Consider the following 18,756-nt stretch of genomic DNA (forward strand, 5'->3'; position numbering starts at 1 on the left):
CTGATACAAACACTCGCTTCTATAGACACTTCCAGCTTTCTCGTTTTTTGTGTTTTTTTTTTTAAGCCAGTACTGTTTTGTTATTGTTTATAAAATATATATCCTGTTGTTTTACTTATTTTGCCTTATACATTTTCACCACTGGTTACAAATTACTTTTTTCTTCATTTTTGTATAGATAGCACTCTATCTATATTGCAAACTAGCGTATTCTTTTCAACCCCCCCCCCCTCTCTGGTTTGGTTACACTTACTTAAGGGTCTTTTTTAATTTATTTTATTGGAGCCCAATAAATTACTCACAAAATGGACACTTTATAGGGAACTGGTATTGAGACCCCCATCCTCATGTAGGAAGAACTCGGTTTTGCTAGACCTGACGCATTGTTAGTTTTCGGAAGGGGTAATTGATGTGTCTGGCATTTCACCAGTCACCCCCACACAGTTCTGGTTGCGATAAATCGATGGCGTTGTGTGATTCACCAGTCAGCCACCGAGGGAGAACTTTCTCTGAAAATGACCGAACTGCCAAGGTCAGCGGTTTTAAGGTTTTTAGTGATCCGAGTAACTAACTGCGCTGCACCTTCTTCCATTGTAGCCCAAGTAAACAAAAGTATTGATTACAGTAGATGGCATGGGCCGAAAACGGGGAACATGGTTGATCATCTACTGAACAGGGTTACATATGGATAATTGTGTGTGTGGAAACCTTCTGTGGACTTTAAAGCGATTTACATCATTTTGATATAACCATTAGGGAATATAATAAGCTTACCCAGGATGTGTATATACTATCCCTTGGTATCGCCCATTGTGTGATCCTCGTTAAATCAAGCCATAATCAGTTCGCTCTGAGTCTTAAGTATAGTGTTAAAACAGGGGCACGCCCTATTTTTGGGGCTGGGTGGGGGTAGTCCAAGACCATTTGCACATTTTCGTCCATTCAACAGCCTATGGTGTTCAGCGCCGCCTGCAAGGATCTATTTGTAAACTGTAGGCCAATGTTTAGACTTACCAGGAGGTTATGGGTGACTCAGCAGTTATTCTGCATAGCGTAAGCTTTGCCCTTGGGTGTTGTGACGCATTACGAAAATTCAAACCTTTACCCTTGATAATACCTATGGGATACAACATTCTTCCTCCCAACGTTTCCTCTTTTTCTTGCTTGATAAAAGGGGCGCGAATTAATTTCTTGACAATAATACGTTTTTCACTGCTCGTCATAACAGCAAAATCTTGCTCGTAGCGCTACTTAAATCGTGTTAGTTGCAGTGTTTATTATATATTGAATATGCATGGCTGCACGGGAAGGATTGTTTACACCCATAAGAAGGTGATGTAATGATGGGCATGGAACAGTGTGTATGCCGTAATGTAAGAGCCAAGCTCTCTGCTCCCTATTTTCTCTGGCCGCAGGTGAAGCGACATTACTTCTATAATTAATGCATTGGTTGCTTAATGAAAGCCCCGGATATCAGCACTGTATCTCTTGAATTGCTATACCATGTGTTGACCAGTTATAAATGTGTTCTACTTTATCAAGTTGACATGCACTACGTTTTTGAACTATACATCTGGTTACCTAGAATCTCCCGAGCTAAAGTACCACGAGGGACGTTTCATTATGGAAAACATAAAATTGAGTAGGCAACCAACTTTATTTCTGGCTAAAACGGGTGTTCACCGTCGGGTTCTTGCTTATTTTTTAATTTTCTTACACTTTATCCAACTTAATCAACAAGGTAATACAAGGTATACAAACTCACTAAAATTTGCAATTGCTAAAATTCAGTCGTTTAATCAACATAGAAGATTTTACATTTTCTTGCCTGGTTCTTCAGGTTGCGGGAGTGTACTGGGAATTAGAAGTTTCTGCCTAAATTTCAGTTGATCCGGGACCCCAAGAGATTAAAGTGGGGAAGGGACGTGAATGTATAAAATTAATTAATTAGTGACCAATTCAAATGTTCGGTTTCTTTATATGTATTTATGTATTATTTTAAATAAATCTTCCTTGCGTCCTTTCTCTCGGCTCGTGTGCAGTTACACTGTTTGATCGGTAGTATGCGCAGCTCTTAGTGCAAGTCCGGTAGATTTTGTTGTTAGAACCCAGCTTCACATCACTTATTTCCTTGAGGAATGTTGTTATCCGACCATGACTCGAACGTTGCTAGTGCACGGTGTCGGGTGTAAAAAAAAAAAAAAAAGAAATCAGCGTAACAGAAAAGTGTACATGTTCAATGATCCTGGAAAAATGTGCAGCTGTGGCCTTTTAAGAGCAGCTCCCGCTCCTGGGGAATGAGTCTGGGCCTGGTGGTGCTGCCGCTGGGCTGGAACAATGTCCCTTGATGCAACCAGTGTTTCGTTTTAAATTGAGGCCCTGCGAGGAAGTAGAGGTGCAGGAACCAATCCATGCAGTTGTGCAGGCAGTGCAAACATCCACAAAGTGATGCATGCAACCAGTGTGCTGTTTTAAAAGGCGGGCCCTGTGTGGGAGGAGAGGTGCAGCTGTGGTAGAAAAGGCCTATGGACCTGAGACAGGAGTGCATCCTGTGACACGAGACAGCTGTGCACGTGGGCGCTGCACACAGCTGGGCTAGAATACTGTAAACAGACTTAGGCATACAGCAATGAGAGGGAGCTAGTGACTTTCTGTTCCTGTAGAGGCGCTTTAGGTGTAAATACTGCAGTGTTGTGTTTGGTATAGGATTTAAGATGCAATATTAATTTTTTTTGTTTAAATCTTGTACAGATATTGTATTGTTTGCTAAGAGCTGATTTTCGATAATAATGTTTTGAATAAACACAACCTGTGTGATGAATCCAAATTAGAGATATTCAGTATTGTCAGTGACTCAGCTGAGTTGGAGGGTGCGGGATCCAAATTGGGTGTCTCCCTGGCCCAAGCAATACAGAGTGTTACTGATTCTTACTCAACCAACTGGCTAACAGACATGTTGAAATGCAATCATCTTATCCCCAAACATCAGCTGATCAATTTTTGAAAATAGCCATATGTTGCTATCAAATACACATTTTCTTTTTGAAAAGAGCAAACAAAATGACAAAAGCTTATTAAGAAAAAATAAAATAAAACCTGTTTTGGCACAAATATCTTTTCATTTTTCGTAAATACACATTTGACAATCAAACTTCAATTTGTCATTTTCATCACATACTCACATGCATCACTTCCACACATGAATGCCATCTATCACTATCTCATGCCATGGAGGTCTACAATATGCCAAGAATCATCATGCTTGGATCAACATTAGACCAAGGGTGGGAATCCTGATGCCATGTGTGTCAACAACAAGAAGCAAGTAATTGCCACGGTTATACCTTGGCCACCACTATACTAGGTTGAGCAACATCATTCAGTGGTGGAAACCAATATTTCAAAAATTGACATCAATATGTCAGAGGTGGCATTTGCCAGCGGTTGCCATCATGAAATTGATTCTCACATTATGCAAAGCATTTCCACCTGTATGCCATGGCCACCAATACCAAAGGTGGGAACCATCAATACGCTAAGAATTCCAATCAATATGCCCGGGACAACATTTTGCCAGGAGTGGGAACCATCTTTATATTGAAGCCCTCAATAAGCAAATAATGAGTGCTAGGGAGTGAGAGTGACTAGGCAGTGCTAGGGAGTGCAGAGTGACTAGGGAGTGCTAGGGAGAGCTAGGGAGTGCAGAGTGACTAGGGAGTGCAGAGTGCTAGGGTGTGCTAGGGAGTGCAGAGTGACTGCAGAGTGCTAGGGAATACAGAGTGACTGCAGAGTGCTAGGGAGTGCAGAGTGACTGCAGAGTGCTAGGGAGTGCAGAGTGACTGCAGAGTGCTAGGGAGTGCAGAGTGACTGCAGAGTGCTAGGGAGTGCAGAGTGACTGCAGAGTGCTAGGGAGTGCAGAGTGACTACAGAGTGACTAGGGAGTGCAGAGTGACTAGGGAGTGCTAGGGAGTGCAGAGTGACTAGGGAGTGCTAGGGAGTGCAGAGTGACTAGGGAGTGCTATGGAGTGCTAGGGACAGCTGAGTGACTGCAGAGGCTAATGGCAGTGTAAATGACAATGCCATTTATTTATTTATTTATTTATCGGTTTTCAAAACCAACACATAAATACAAATTTTGTCATTTACAATGCCAATAGCTCTAACTTTTCCAATGGCGAAACCATTGCATTGTAAATGCTTGTATAACTATGAATATAGGCAAGTAGATAAAATACATGACAATAGAATGTGTACTCCTACGATGCTACCCTGACTAGATGTACCTAAGTGCACCTAGCAGGTCTGTAGGTGTTAAGCCAAGACTCCCTCTAAGATAAAGTCAACCCCCATTACCTGAAGTGAGAAACTGTGGGACCCCGTCCTGGTCTCGGGTTGGACTCCCGCAAGGGATGTCAGACCACTGCGAGCTGGAGTACCTGCTTCAGGGTCTTCAGCGTCTCATGTCAGTGTGTCGGCATGGAAGTCCTGATCTCCTCTTCCTGTCCCAGCAAGATACGATGTTTATATACCCAAAGGTATCCCCGGGGGTTCTACCTTGCTGTGTCACTGTCTGACTTAGGATGACATTGGGAATTAACCTTGTACATAGTTATTATTCAGAAGATGGTAGTCCTGCGGAGTTTCCGAGAATCCAAGGATCCTCATGCATAATGTATGAGGCTACTGTTCAGGGAAAACCCCACGTTCATTAAGCAGTACTGTAACTAGGTAAAGGGTCAGTCCTAGTAGCCTATTATGTATGTAGTGTGGGATGAATATAGGTGAAAGGTTGGGATGTTACCTGAGCCTATATTGGGGTACCTATATGGAATATAACAGACCCAGTCACAATTCATCAGCCACCACTGCAGATCTTGTGCAGTTCCCTCTGAGATCTGGACCATGTAGGAGAGATTCCCTTGATGCTGCTCCCACTGGAACTTCAGGTTCCACTGCAGAGCCCGAATATGCCATCTGGCATGTGCCACTAGCAGGATGCAGGAGGCTGAAACATCGGAATCATAAGCCCGAAACTGCACTTTGTCCAGAAGTGGAGCATCTGAGAGGGAGTCAGGTGTGATTTCCATATGTCTATTGTGACCCCCAGTGAATGGAGAAGGTTCGCTGTAGCCTGGAGGTGAGAAACGACAGCTTGGGCAAGCACACCTTCAGCAGCCAGCTGTCGAGATAAGGGAAGACTGGTACACCTGATCTGCCTAGATGAGCTGAGACCACCTTGGTGAACAACCAAGGGGCGCTGGTAAACTCAGAAGGTGACCTGAAAATGTTTGTGGCCTACCATAAACCGCAGGTAGCGTCAATTATGGGGCAGGGCGGGAATATGGAAATAAGTGTCCTGCAAGTCCAATGCTATCATCTAGTCTCATGTGTCCATGGCAGAAAGGGCCTGAGCTAGAATGAGCATCTTGAATTTTTCCTTTCGAGGAAGTAGTTGAGGGCTCACATGTCTAGGATAGGACGAAGGCCCTGGTCCTTTTGCAGGACAGAATGTAGTGGGAATAGCAACCACAGCCTACTTTTGGCTCCTTAACCCTCTCTAAGGCTCCCTTGGTCAAGAGAGTTATGACTTCATCCTGAAGAAAAATGAGATGATCCTCTGCCAGTCAGTCATAAGATGGAGGCATTGAGGTAGGGGTAGACCCGAAGGGGAAGGAGTAGCCCCTTCGGACTCTCTGGTGGACCCACTTGTCTGATTTGATAGTCTGCCCGTGTTGGAGATGATGGCAGATCATGCCACCCACTGGCTGTCCATGATCTAGAAGAGCAAGACTTGGAGGGTTTGTAGGCTGATGCTGCAGGGTTGATGGTGACCCGACCTTTGGCAGCCAGACTCATGGGGTCGGAAAAAGCCGCGGCCTCGGCTGTGCGGAGGTTGCAAAACCTGCGCTGTCTTGTGATTGGGATAGGGCTGGCACGGCTGAAAGCCTCTTCTGTATTCACAAAAGGGGCGAAAGGCAGACTGGGGACATGTGGCTACTGAGAGGCCCAAGGACTTGGCCATAGCCAGTGAGTCCTTAGAGCGCTCCAGTGCCATTTCTGCCTTGTCTCCGAAGAGAGGTTTGTGATTTAAGGGCATGTCCATGAGAAAGGCCTGGACATCCTCCAAAAAGCCAAAAGGTCTGAACCAGGCACAGCGGTGAACAGCCACCGTCGAAGAAATCGTTCTGCCCAGCAATTCAGTTGTACGGAGACCACAACGGATGGAAAATGTTGCTGCATCTCTCTAGTCTGACACTGCTTAGCAGTACCTGTGGCAGGAATTGCGCAACTGTTTCCCACAGCGAGTGGGAATGATGGGCCAGAATCCAGGGAGGTATCCAGTCTGTTGGCCTCATCCAACTCTTCACACCGGTCTATTTCCTGATAAGGGTGGTCCAGCGACTTTTCCAATCTTCTCCCGCTTCTAGCCCCTCAGAATATGCTCAAGAAATCACATGGGCCCTGAAGGTTCTGTAGGTGCCGGAAATGGTGTCAGTCAACGCAGTAACGGCTGCAGGTAGTCTTAGACCAGAATAGGGCTGACACCACCAGGGGGCACCAGTGGCGCCAGGAGCATCGGCGACTCTTCTGGCATCATGGTAGATCGCGATGGCATGACCGGTACCGGACAGGATGTATTCCCAAACTGACGTAAAAGAGAGCCGAGGTGGCACCTTTATAGGTGATGCAGACGTCAATTCCAGTGCAGATGACGCTGCTGACTTAAGAGCCAAACAACGCCACCTATCAGCACACAGCGCTATTGCTCAAAGAAAATTTTTATTGATCCAGTCTGACACCTGGGAAATTCAAAGGTAAGTAATCTGCAGCTAGAGGTCTGTATCAGATAAAGCCAGTAGGTTTCACTTATACATAATATAACCTGTTTAGAGTGCAGATTTATATTTGGTATTGGTTATGAACATTGCAATTGTGGGGATCAGGACCCACTAGGGGTTTAATGTGATATAAGAGTGTCCCCAAAGGAATTTCCATCTACCTGATGTATATATGTGTAATCTAATGTGTAGTATTTAGTAGTGTGTATAATAAAAGTACTTTTCCTTTCTAAAAGTAAAGTCACTGACTGGACAATAGTTTAATGAGTGCTGTTGTGTGCCAGCACATTGTGATTACTAGCTCACACCACTTCCACTGAGTAGGCACTGGACTGCTCTGCTTTGCTACCATTAAAGAATCCAGTGGTGCAATTGAGTACTTGGCTCCCAGAAAAGAGACAATTGTTGACCTATTACTTGTGAAGAACTCACATCCTATGAAACAGAAGGCTATGCATGTTCTAATTCACAGTTCTGTGGTCCAAACTATGAGATACAGTAGTCCAACTTTTTTTTTTTGAGGTAGCAAAGCTACCATGTTAAGCTTTTCCTCTGTGAACTTTTTATCCATGCTCTCTTTGATCAGTTTGAGTAAACCACCAGATTTAGAATAAAAGCAAATGTATAGTATGTGTAGCTGAGTCCCTTTTAAACAACCACAATGTTATCCTACTTGTGATAAAAGGCATGGGTTCATGAGTATGTCCTTAAGTGTTTCATTCCATAGTTTATGGGATGTGGCTTGTCTAAAAAGATAGAGTCTTCATGTTCCTACATAACTGGATCCACAGGTTGTTCAACTTCCCCATCTGAACTTTATGGTGCTCAGGAGAATCTTTGAACTGTTTTGTGTTCAGGTTGCTTTTCAACTTCTAGATTGTTTAACGTGTTGAACAAATCTACACCAACCATCAACTCAAATTTAAATGATTCAGGGAAAGTAAACATATCCATCATCTCTCTCATTAGAAACGCACGAAAACTTGTGCGAATTTGAAAGAGAGTCATTACAGGTGAGGGAAACCAAGGGCAGATTGTCATGAATGATGAAACACAGAAGAAAGAGGATGGCTCTAGATCTCTGGCACAGTTCCTCAAGGAACCTCAGGCCATATGTAATATTTACTAGTCGTAAAATACAAGCAGCATTTTGTGACCACTAAAGAATTGTAAGATCTGACCTATGTGCTAATAGGTCTTTTATGAAAAATTTGAATCGTAGTGAGGCGAAACCTGACCTACCTCATGCATATTATTGAGGTAAGCTGCAAATTGAGACCAAGTAAGATTTGTTCCTATCACAGGGATGGTGGACTGCATAGGTCAGCAGACCACCATGTCTATGATTGCTTTTAAATACAGCAAACCTTTTTTTAATGCAGCTTGTTTTCCTTAAAGTAAAATTAGTTTCTAAAAAAAAACATTGTGTAGACTTTAGGAGTTTGGGGCAACCCCCATGAACCACTGCCTATTTTTAAAATATATTTTGACCATTCACAAATGGGAAGGAATCCCTTGGAGACTGGTGGAATTGTGCCCTTTCTTCAGGGTAACCCCAAACATTTTAGCCTTTTGACTAACTATATTTTTGCTGTCAATAGAACTCTGTGCATTTTAACCGGCTAACCAATGATACAGTGCATTGCTCCTCCTTTAAACATGCCCAAACTGATATTCTCCTGATTGGTATATTTAGCTTACCTATAAGTCTCTTGTTTATGGTCCCCATAGTGTACACACAGCATGTAAGTTGAATGTCACCAGTGGGATGCAGCCCTCAATGTGCAAACCACTATGGTGACAAAGTCTCCAGGCCTGCCACTGCAGCCTGGCTGTGCAGTTTTAAACTGTCAATTCTACCTTAAATATAAACACTTTTGGCAGGTCTAAACCTTGCTTCTAAATATGAATAAGTCAACACATGGGTAGGTCCTAATACCTATAAGGTAGGGTGCATTGTATTTAAAAGTAGGAAATGTAGCAGTTTAATATTCCATTTGTCCTTGCAGTGAAAAGCCACCAATCCATTTTCACTCTAGCAAGGCTGGATGTTTCCATAGGGAAATGCAGATTTGCATTATACCACCCTGTAATGCTAATTTCGGATTGGTAACCGTTACAGAAATATTTCAAGTACTCTTTTCAATAGCTAAACAAAAACAATTTGCTGGTAAAGTCAAATTTCGCCTAATTATTACAGAGAAGGTACTTTAGAAAAGTTATCTTTTGCCTGCTAAAAGCCTCTGGGGGCCTTTCTGTAATTATTTAACTGTCGCCTAACAGCAGCTTGAATGCTCTTCTTTGGTGAGGTGTGAATTGCTCCAACCCCAGTGGAAGAGAGAGCTGCCCCAGAACTGGTTTAGAGTGAGCAAAGGAATGTAGCTGTGAGCATCCTCTGACATTAGAGTGTCAAATCCTGCTTGAATGTCACTTCTTGCTTTACAGGTCTGCTTGGGCTTTACATATAACATTTGGGTTCAATTCAAAGAAGGGAAACAGAATGTCAAAACAGTTGTGAATCTACTATCTGACTGCTAAAAGCTCAGCTTTGACTTTACTAAATGCCTGTCTCTGAGTTTGTTGGGGGGTTGGGACTGCCTAAAACTGGATTTTAGCATTGGATGTCGGAGGACAGAGGATTACGATAGTACACTCCCCATTCAAACCCCCAGCACTCAGAGCCTAAGTTTAATGATGTAGCTAAAGAGTCTGGACATCTTTAAAATTCCGTTAGTGGGAAGAGTCAGCCCTGGGGATCCTTAACCCATTGGTTAGGGCATCCCCAGAGGTCATTCCAACTCATTAGCTCATTCCAGGCATAAATGTAGCACCTACAGGCATACACTTCAGAACACTTCTGGACCTGTGGAAGCTCCAAAGACCGAAGCTGCTGTCTAAGACCTGAAAAAGCCTAGAAGGTTGGACCTACGCTCCCTATTGTACCCAGGACAACAAGTTACAAGAGGCCTTTTCATCCAACAGCCAAGCTGGCCAGTGGCAACTGGACCTGGACAGGACTCTGCTATGGCCTCTGCCTGCCTCCCTGTGAGTCTTCCCTGAGGTCCTTCTGGGCTTTAGAAGTGCACTCCAATGGAAGTTTGGAACTCAAGTCAGAAGGTAAAATCTGTTAATCAAGACAAACCTTGTTTGAGTATCGGAACCGTACTCCATCATAGTCAGTGTCAAAATATGCCTAGGGCTTGTTCTACCATGACTATTAAGTATCATTTGAAGTTCAGTTCAGTTCAGAAAACTTTATTGCGGCTGGATATAGCCATAAAAGCACATTCAATTTAAGACAATTACTAGTACAGATCCAAGATAAAATTAAGAATTTCATACTGTACATAGGCGTTTAGGCAAAATAGGTTAATACTATTATTATACAATCGTCATTCTGGGATTTCATGATTATAAAAAACATAATAAAAATATAAGTTAACAATACAAATTCATAAAACTCTAAAAACTCTGAGAGGAGCCGCCCGGATCACTCAAGACCCTAGATGCATGCCGCAGGTTCTCCCTCCACAACCACCCCGTGTAAAAAAGCTCCCAGAATTGATCAAGATGCTCGGTATGACGGATGGAGGGGTACTATTCATTGCTTTTAGACTGTTCCAATTTTAGCAAGTTCCTACGAATTGACCACATAGAAAACAAAAACATTGATACTGCGACCACATAAACCGGATCAGTATCAGTCTTTAGAATCCTAAAAAAGTCTAGATATTTCCTGATACCCAGGTTCCTACAAAGTTGGATAATCCATTTGCGCCTAGGTTGTTCATATGCCACACAGAAGAGCATAACATGGATTAGCGATTCTTCCTCGGTGTGGCACCAGGGACACTGCTGAATAGGAACTCCCGCCCACTTATTAGTGATCGCATATAGCGGCAGAGTTCCAAATCTAAACTGAACGAACAACTTCGTTGCTAGGATTGGATGTACGGAATCCAGGGCCCTCTCAAATTCATAATGGCTCTTAAAATCAGGAAACCTATAGGTTAGGCTCGTTGGGTTTGCTGACTGGAACATTTTTGTTAATTTGTGCTCTTTCAGAGCATTTGCCAAAATGTTCTTAGAAATGACTGGGCAGAATACTTCAGGGTCTGTCCATAGGTTTTCCATGCCAATTGTCCTAAAAGAGTGCTTTACATAAGAAAGCCAAGGTATGCTACCCGCCCCTAGTGAGGTCCTCACCACTTTTAATTCTTCCCTGTAGCTAATCAGCTCAGGGGTACTCCACAACCACCGCCAATATAGCAGCGGTCGTATTGAAATAAGGTCCGCAAAATGAAGAATATTTAAGTCCATCCTTAGCGGAACAAGCGGAGTATTTTTGGCAGTATCATTGGCAGTATCATTAGCAGTTTCGGCTTCTTGCCACTATTTCGACTTAAAACATTTTAAAAAATAATTTCTCCAGTTCCCCTTGTTGAATGTTTGTCAATCTGGTGTAATTTTGTTAATTAAAATGTAATCTATTTTCCAACATATTTGCTGGCTGCAAACCTAGTGATTTAATGAATTGCAGGGCTTGAGACCAGTAAATGCATTATTACATCTGTCCCTTCTTCTAGCACTAGGTGGACTTTAATGACTTACTTTCCAAATCTCCAGGAAATGTTTCTTAAAGCATGATAGTATCACCAACAATAAAACCAGGATGAGGAAGTCAAAGGTATTCTGTAACAGACAGTTTTGGCAATAGAGGAAGACATCAGGGTGCCTGCGATTGACAAGTAGGGGGAAAGAGCAAGATCTCCTAAACTTTAGAGCAGATAGCTCAGCTCACAAGAGTGTCAGATGTCTAATTGCCTGAGACACAGCTCTGCAAATATAAGGAGGTACTGTACACTCCACAACCGAAATCTCTGTGGAGGGTGAGAACTGTGATCGTCTGTAATTTAGAATTTGAAATAGATTAAGGCGTTTAAATATCAGAAGCAGGCACATCTTGGGAAGTAATAGGATACAGAGGTAAACAGATGATAGGAAGAGAGTGAGGTCGCAACTTCTGCTTATGCGTTCGAGTTAGATCTCAACTTCTGAACCAGAGAGTTTTGGCGTTGAATACTTTTTCCTCACCTGCAGCCCATAAAGGGAGAGCAGCTTCAGAGCTGGTTCCTTCATCTCGCGCAGGTAGTTCCCAGCATGCTCTCTGGTGAAGCCGGATACCACATTCACCAGGGAGCCCAGCATTAAGGGAATCTGTATGTTGAGGATTGCTGTCCAGAAAGCGAGCTGAAAAACATGAAGAAGAGTAAGTGAGTTGGATAAAAGAGCTATTACACATCAGATTAGCAGAGCAGCAGCGCATAGGGCACATTAGAGGTAATCTTCTCTCACTCAAAGGAGAGCAGGAAGGAAGCTTCTCTCAGTCAGAGATAGAAGCATCTTGGGGCAGAGAAACTTTACTTAGAGGGTGTGACTGGAGGAAAAAAGCTTCTACAGGCCAGAGGTTGCAAGGGAACAGATTAAAAACACTTATTTCTGCCAGTGGTATAGGGACAGCAGTAGAGGAGCAATCTTTACCCAGGGCTCGCAGAGCAAGGACAGAAACATGGCAGAAGCATTTGTTGTAATGTGACTAGCACAAAGTGTAGGAAATGGGACCCCCGGCCGGCCAGGACTTGCACCCCAGCCAGTCAGAGACCGCCACTCCTATGTAAAGTCGACCCCCTGCTCACCCATCTAGGTAACGCGGCGCGAGCAGCCAGGCCTATCTCGGAGGACATGTGTGAAGCATTTGCGCACGCACCCACCAACAACCACCTCCCGGGCCTCCCACAAAAAGAACTCCACACCAAGTATATATATGAAAATAGTCTTTGTATTACGAAGGACACATAGGAACATACACTTTACAATGGGCTCGAGGCACGGCAGGGGTTACAAGGGAAAAGGTACAGGGCAGGGCCAAGGGGCCCCTGCCAGGGGTATGCACATGATGGATCTAGCATGGGAACACATATCCACTGGGAGCTTCCTCGGACGAGGACTAGAACACATAATCACCAGGAGCTTAGCATTAGAATACGTCACGCCCCGGGGTCTCATAGAACTAGCAATAGAACTCACTCTAATCAGTATAGACATACCTGAGGCAAGGTTATACAGGGGGGAAGGAATGGCAAGGTACATAACACAACAGAGGCCCCCATCAGCAGGGCAACACATAAGAATTCTTAGCATTACTTTGATAATAGTCAGTAGCGCCCCCTAGGCCAGATGGCCTTCCTGGGGCGAGGGCGCCTTAGAGTCTCGATGTCCAGAGTGGGCTGCAAGGGGCCCGGGGCAAACCTAAACGTGGCAGCGGCCCACGAAGTGCTGGGCCGCTGGGGGACTAGGACATAGCCCTGCAGGCCTGGGGGGACAGGGGGGCAATGGTGGAGCCTCTCGCAGGGTCAGGGACACGTGGTGGGGCCACTCGGGGCCCAGGCAGGGCCAGGGACACGTGGTGGGGCCACTCGGGGCCCAGGCATAAGGACACGTTGGAACTGCCTCGGGGCTCGGGGTCCAGGACACGTTGGAGCCTCCTCGGGGCTCAGGACAAGAACTGTGGGCAGGCGGGGCCCCCCTCGGGGGACCCAGCATCAATGGGCGCCCCCGGGGGCCGTGACGGAGCCTCGCGGGCTCGGAGGGCCAAAACTGTAGAGGGAGCCTCTCGGGGCTCAGGGGGGCAAAGTATGGCCAGGCGGGGTCCCCCTCGGGGGACCCGGCATCAATGGGGGGCCCGCGGATCTCCAGGAACATGTGTGCTCGCGCTGGAGGGGAGGGGCGAGCACCGACAATGTGCTCCGACGCCCCGCCTCCCCTCCGGCGCACTCACCGCTCAACTGCCAGACGCGCCGGTCTCTCTTCGCTCCCCGGGGCTCCCGCTCGCTCCTGGGGGGCCCCGGGGGGGTCAGCGGCACTTCTGTTGGGGGGACGCAGGGCGCGGAGTTGGCTCCCGCTGCCTCCTGCATTGCTCGAATCTCTTCTGGGTGTGCAGCTCCCCGGGCCGCCGGCCAATCAGAGCGCGGCCCGGGGGAAACGTCATCGGGCCAGCCGCCTATCAGAGCGCGGCCCAGGGGCGGGCTTCACGCGGGGTCCCGGGCTGCGGCGGTGAATACAGGGGAAATTGACGAGGGTCCGGCTCCCTCGATAAGGCAGCCAGGGAGGGGATAACGCGAGGTAGGCACTCGCTGGGGTTGTAGAGCCTCGGTAGCACGAGGCAGACGCCGGGTGGGCACCGATCTTGTTGGATATAGGGCTCCCAGCGCGAGGGCACGAATGAAGCGCCCCAAGGCGCTAGGCCAGCAAGAGAGTGCTCCCGAGCGCTAGGAGCATAGATGAAGCGCCCCAGGGCGCTAGGACCGCAGGGACGCGCTCCCACGGGCTAGAGGCATGGAAAGCAGAAGCCATAGGAAGTCCAGGGAGTCCGTAGTTCAGGAGCAGAGCAGGGCCCAGGGGGGCACGCCCTTCCCTGAGCCCAAGCAGCAGCACGACCCAGGCAGGGTCCCAAGCAGGAAGAAGAAGAGAGAGAGAAGAGGGCCCACCCTCCTTTTATACAGGAGCTTCCTTTGTCTCCAAAAGGGGCAGGCAGGGAGAGAACCAGCCAGAACTGGTTATAAGGAATTTCAGGTTACTGGCCAGGCCAGGGACACTGGACGCACCCCAGGGGGGTGGAGCCAGCCTGGTGGGGGAAGGCCCGGCCGGCTTCAGCCAATCAGGCGCTAGCACACCTACTGCACACACACACCAAAGTCTAGAAGTGGCACTTCCCTTCTGGTCACCCACATGCCGCATACATCATCTTGTAGCATTCAACCTCACGAGTGCATACATACCAAACACGACCCGGCACGCCCCACGCATCAGGAACTACCAGAGCCACATACATTCCCCATGCATTCCTATGGGAGGCAGGTCTCTCTCACCACACACACACTCATAAGGGGAATCACCATCCCCCGGACACATATAATAAGCACAAAACTTCAGGGGTGGACCTGCCAGACGGGCCAAGTCCAACACATGCCCCTCCCAGCCCAAACGCAGGGCAGACCAATCACTACCGTGATGGACTTCCCTGTGGCAGGGCGATAGAACGTGGACGCGGCCCGCACCGCCGGACCGATAGACATACACAGACTGAAAATAATGAAAGTTACAACAACAACAAAAAAATAAAAAAAATGAAGACATAGGCCCAACCAGGCTACCCACCTGGTACTCCTTAGTTGTCCATGACTAGGACCAGGCCCTAAGCCATCCAGATACCCCTGGTCCTTGCTAATCCGAAGTGGGGGGTGGTAACCCCTGGCCCACAATAGCCATTCTCCACTCCCTTTCTCAATGTAGCCACGACTACCACTGTTCCTTCCACCTAGGGTCCGCACCCTCAGGTTTGCCAGAGGTCACGGGCAAGAATGCCCCACCCTACCTCTACTTCTGAGGTTCCGCGTTCTCCCAGGAGAAACACCCTCAGAACACACTTTCCTACCAGTCTTGGAACTTCCTCCCTCCACTGGTCTTCCCCCTGGGACTAAGCGTTTAGCTCTCCCCTAAAGCAAGCCGCGGCCGAGCCAGCAGGTCTTCCTTGACCGGGATACCACCTAACCTAAATTCAGCCAGGGCGACACCTGACGCCTAAACACAACAAGATGAGCCGCGGCAGCGCCAGCAGGTCTCAGTGTTCAGCTCTCCCCAAGGCAAGCCGCGGCAGCGCCAGCAGGTCTTCCTTGTCCGGGATACAACTCAACATAAATTCAGCCAGGGCGACACCTGACGCCTAAACACAACAAGATGAGCCGCGGCAGCGCCAGCAGGTCTCAGTGTTCAGCTCTCCCCAAGGCAAGCCGCGGCAGCGCCAGCAGGTCTTCCTTGTCCGGGATACAACTCAACATAAATTCAGCCAGGCCGACACCTGACGCCTAAAACACATTCAGCGGGGTAAGGAAGACAGGAGGCGTCAACCACATTTAGCGGGGAAAAGGGGACACATGATGCATCCAACACATTCAGAGGGGCAAGGAAGGACACTATTATCGTTGATTCAGCAAGCTCCCCATCCCAGAGAACTTACACTCCATTACTCAGCACACCTCAACATTCATCCACACCCCGTCCCCTAGACTGGTAAGACAGTTTTCCACCGCCCCTGATTCCTCAACCTGACCCTTGTGGCACAGGTACCATTACTCTAGGGAAGGGACAAGGACCACACACCTGAACACAATTACACAACTACTACTGGATCTCACCCTTCTGGTGAATTCAGAAAACCATATTGTACTAGGGAGATTATTTACCCTCCCAAGCTAGGGACACCTAACTCACAGTGTATACGCACACATTTTTCCACGGAACGGACATTTAAGTAACCTTAAAAAACTTTCCACAGAACGGGTATTTCTATTAATCACTAAACATTTCCACAGAACAGACATTTTTAGCAACCTGGCCTGACCCATGTGGCGCAGGTATCATTACTCCAGGGAAGGGACAGGGACCATACACATTGAACACAATTACGCTGCCACCACTGGATCCCACCCTTCTGGTGAATCCAGAAAACACATTACACTAGGGAGATGATCTACCCTCCCGAGCTAGGGCCACCTAACTCATAGCGTACCAGTATACATTTTTCACAGAACGGACATTTAAGTAACCTCATACAAACAATAATCTCCTTTCTTTGCGACCATTTACCATGCAGAGTTTTGTAGGGAGGCCAGTTATCGTTGTGGTACTGCGCAAACACAAGTCCGGATCCCACCGCTAGCCACCAGTGTAGGAAATGGGACCCCCGGCCGGCCAGGACTTGCACCCCAGCCAGTCAGAGACCGCCACTCCTATGTAAAGTCGACCCCCTGCTCACCCATCTAGGTAACGCGGCGCGAGCAGCCAGGCCTATCTCGGAGGACATGTGTGAAGCATTTGCGCACGCACCCACCAACAACAACCTCCCGGGCCTCCCACAAAAGGAACTCCACACCAAGTATATATATGAAAATAGTCTTTGTATTACGAAGGACACATAGGAACATACACTTTACAATGGGCTCGAGGCACGGCAGGGGTTACAAGGGAAAAGGTACAGGGCAGGGCCAAGGGGCCCCTGCCAGGGGTATGCACATGATGGATCTAGCATGGGAACACATATCCACTGGGAGCTTCCTCGGACGAGGACTAGAACACATATTCACCAGGAGCTTAGCATTAGAATACGTCACGCCCCGGGGTCTCATAGAACTAGCAATAGAACTCACTCTAATCAGTATAGACATACCTGAGGCAAGGTTATACAGGGGGAAGGAATGGCAAGGTACATAACACAACAGAGGCCCCCATCAGCAGGGCAACACATAAGAATTCTTAGCATTACTTTGATAATAGTCAGTAGCGCCCCCTAGGCCAGATGGCCTTCCTGGGGCGAGGGCGCCTTAGAGTCTCGATGTCCAGAGTGGGCTGCAAGGGGCCCGGGGCAAACCTAAACTTGGCAGCGGCCCACGAAGTGCTGGGCCGCTGGGGGACTTGGACATAGCCCTGCAGGCCTGGGGGGACAGGGGGGCAATGGTGGAGCCTCTCGCAGGGTCAGGGACACGTGGTGGGGCCACTCGGGGCCCAGGCAGGGCCAGGGACACGTGGTGGGGCCACTCGGGGCCCAGGCAGGGACAGGGACACGTGGTGGGGCCACTCGGGCCCAGGCATAAGGACACGTTGGAGCCGCCTCGGGGCCCGGGGTCCAGGACACGTTGGAGCCTCCTCGGGGCTCAGGACAAGAACTGTGGGCAGGCGGGGCCCCCCTCGTATCGATCCCCTCGGGGGACCCGGCATCAATGGGCCATGACGGAGCCTCGCGGGCTCGGAGGGCCAAAACTGTAGAGGGAGCCTCTCGGGGCTCAGGGGGGCAAAGTATGGCCAGGCGGGGTCCCCCTCGGGGGACCCGGCATCAATGGGGGGCCAGCGGGTCTCCAGGCACATGTGTGCTCGCGCTGGAGGGGAGGGGCGAGCACCGACAATGTGCTCCGACGCCCCGCCTCCCCTCCGGCGCACTCACCGCTCAACTGCCAGACGCGCCGGTCTCTCTTCGCTCCCCGGGGCTCCCGCTCGCTCCTGGGGGGCCCCGGGGGGGTCAGCGGCACTTCTGTTGGGGGGACGCAGGGCGCGGAGTCGGCTCCCGCTGCCTCCTGCATTGCTCGAATCTCTTCTGGGTGTGCAGCTCCCCGGGCCGCCGGCCAATCAGAGCACGGCCCGGGGGAAACGTCATCGGGCCAGCCGCCTATCAGAGCGCGGCCCGGGGGCGGGCTTCACGCGGGGTCCCGGGCTGCGGCGGTGAATACAGGGGAAATTGATGAGGGTCCGGCTCCCTCGATAAGGCAGCCAGGGAGGGGATAACGCGAGATAGGCACTCGCTGGGGTTGTAGAGCCTCTGTAGCACGAGGCAGACGCCGGGTGGGCACCGATCTTGTTGGATATAGCGCTCCCAGCGCGAGGGCACGAATGAAGCGCCCCAAGGCGCTAGGCCAGCAAGAGAGTGCTCCCGAGCGCTAGGAGCATAGATGAAGCGCCCCAGGTATCTAGGACCGCAGGGACGCGCTCCCACGGGCTAGAGGCATGGAAAGCAGAAGCCATAGGAAGTCCAGGGAGTCCGTAGTTCAGGAGCAGAGCAGGGCCCAGGGGGGCACGCCCTTCCCTGAGCCCAAGCAGCAGCACGACCCAGGCAGGGTCCCAAGCAGGAAGAAGAAGAGAGAGAGAAGAGGGCCCACCCTCCTTTTATACAGGAGCTTCCTTTGTCTCCAAAAGGGGCAGGCAGGGAGAGAACCAGCCAGAACTGGTTATAAGGAATTTCAGGTTACTGGCCAGGCCAGGGACACTGGACGCACCCCAGGGGGGTGGAGCCAGCCTGGTGGGGGAAGGC

General features: G+C 48.7%; 1 protein-coding gene across 1 annotated transcript in view; it reads right to left on the minus strand.

Annotated features, from left to right (window-relative positions):
- The window catches only part of ABCB8 (ATP binding cassette subfamily B member 8), a 512,951-nt gene that overhangs the window by 268,045 nt on the left and 226,150 nt on the right, over positions 1-18,756 (minus strand). Inside the window, exon 3 of the mRNA XM_086940923.1 lies at positions 11,934-12,089. Coding sequence (XP_086797049.1) covers positions 11,934-12,089 — 156 coding nt within the window. The remainder of the gene's footprint in view (positions 1-11,933; positions 12,090-18,756) is intronic.

The sequence above is a fragment of the Lissotriton vulgaris genome, chromosome 10 (assembly GCF_964263255.1).
Source record: "Lissotriton vulgaris chromosome 10, aLisVul1.2, whole genome shotgun sequence".
Lineage (NCBI taxonomy): Eukaryota > Metazoa > Chordata > Amphibia > Caudata > Salamandridae > Lissotriton > Lissotriton vulgaris.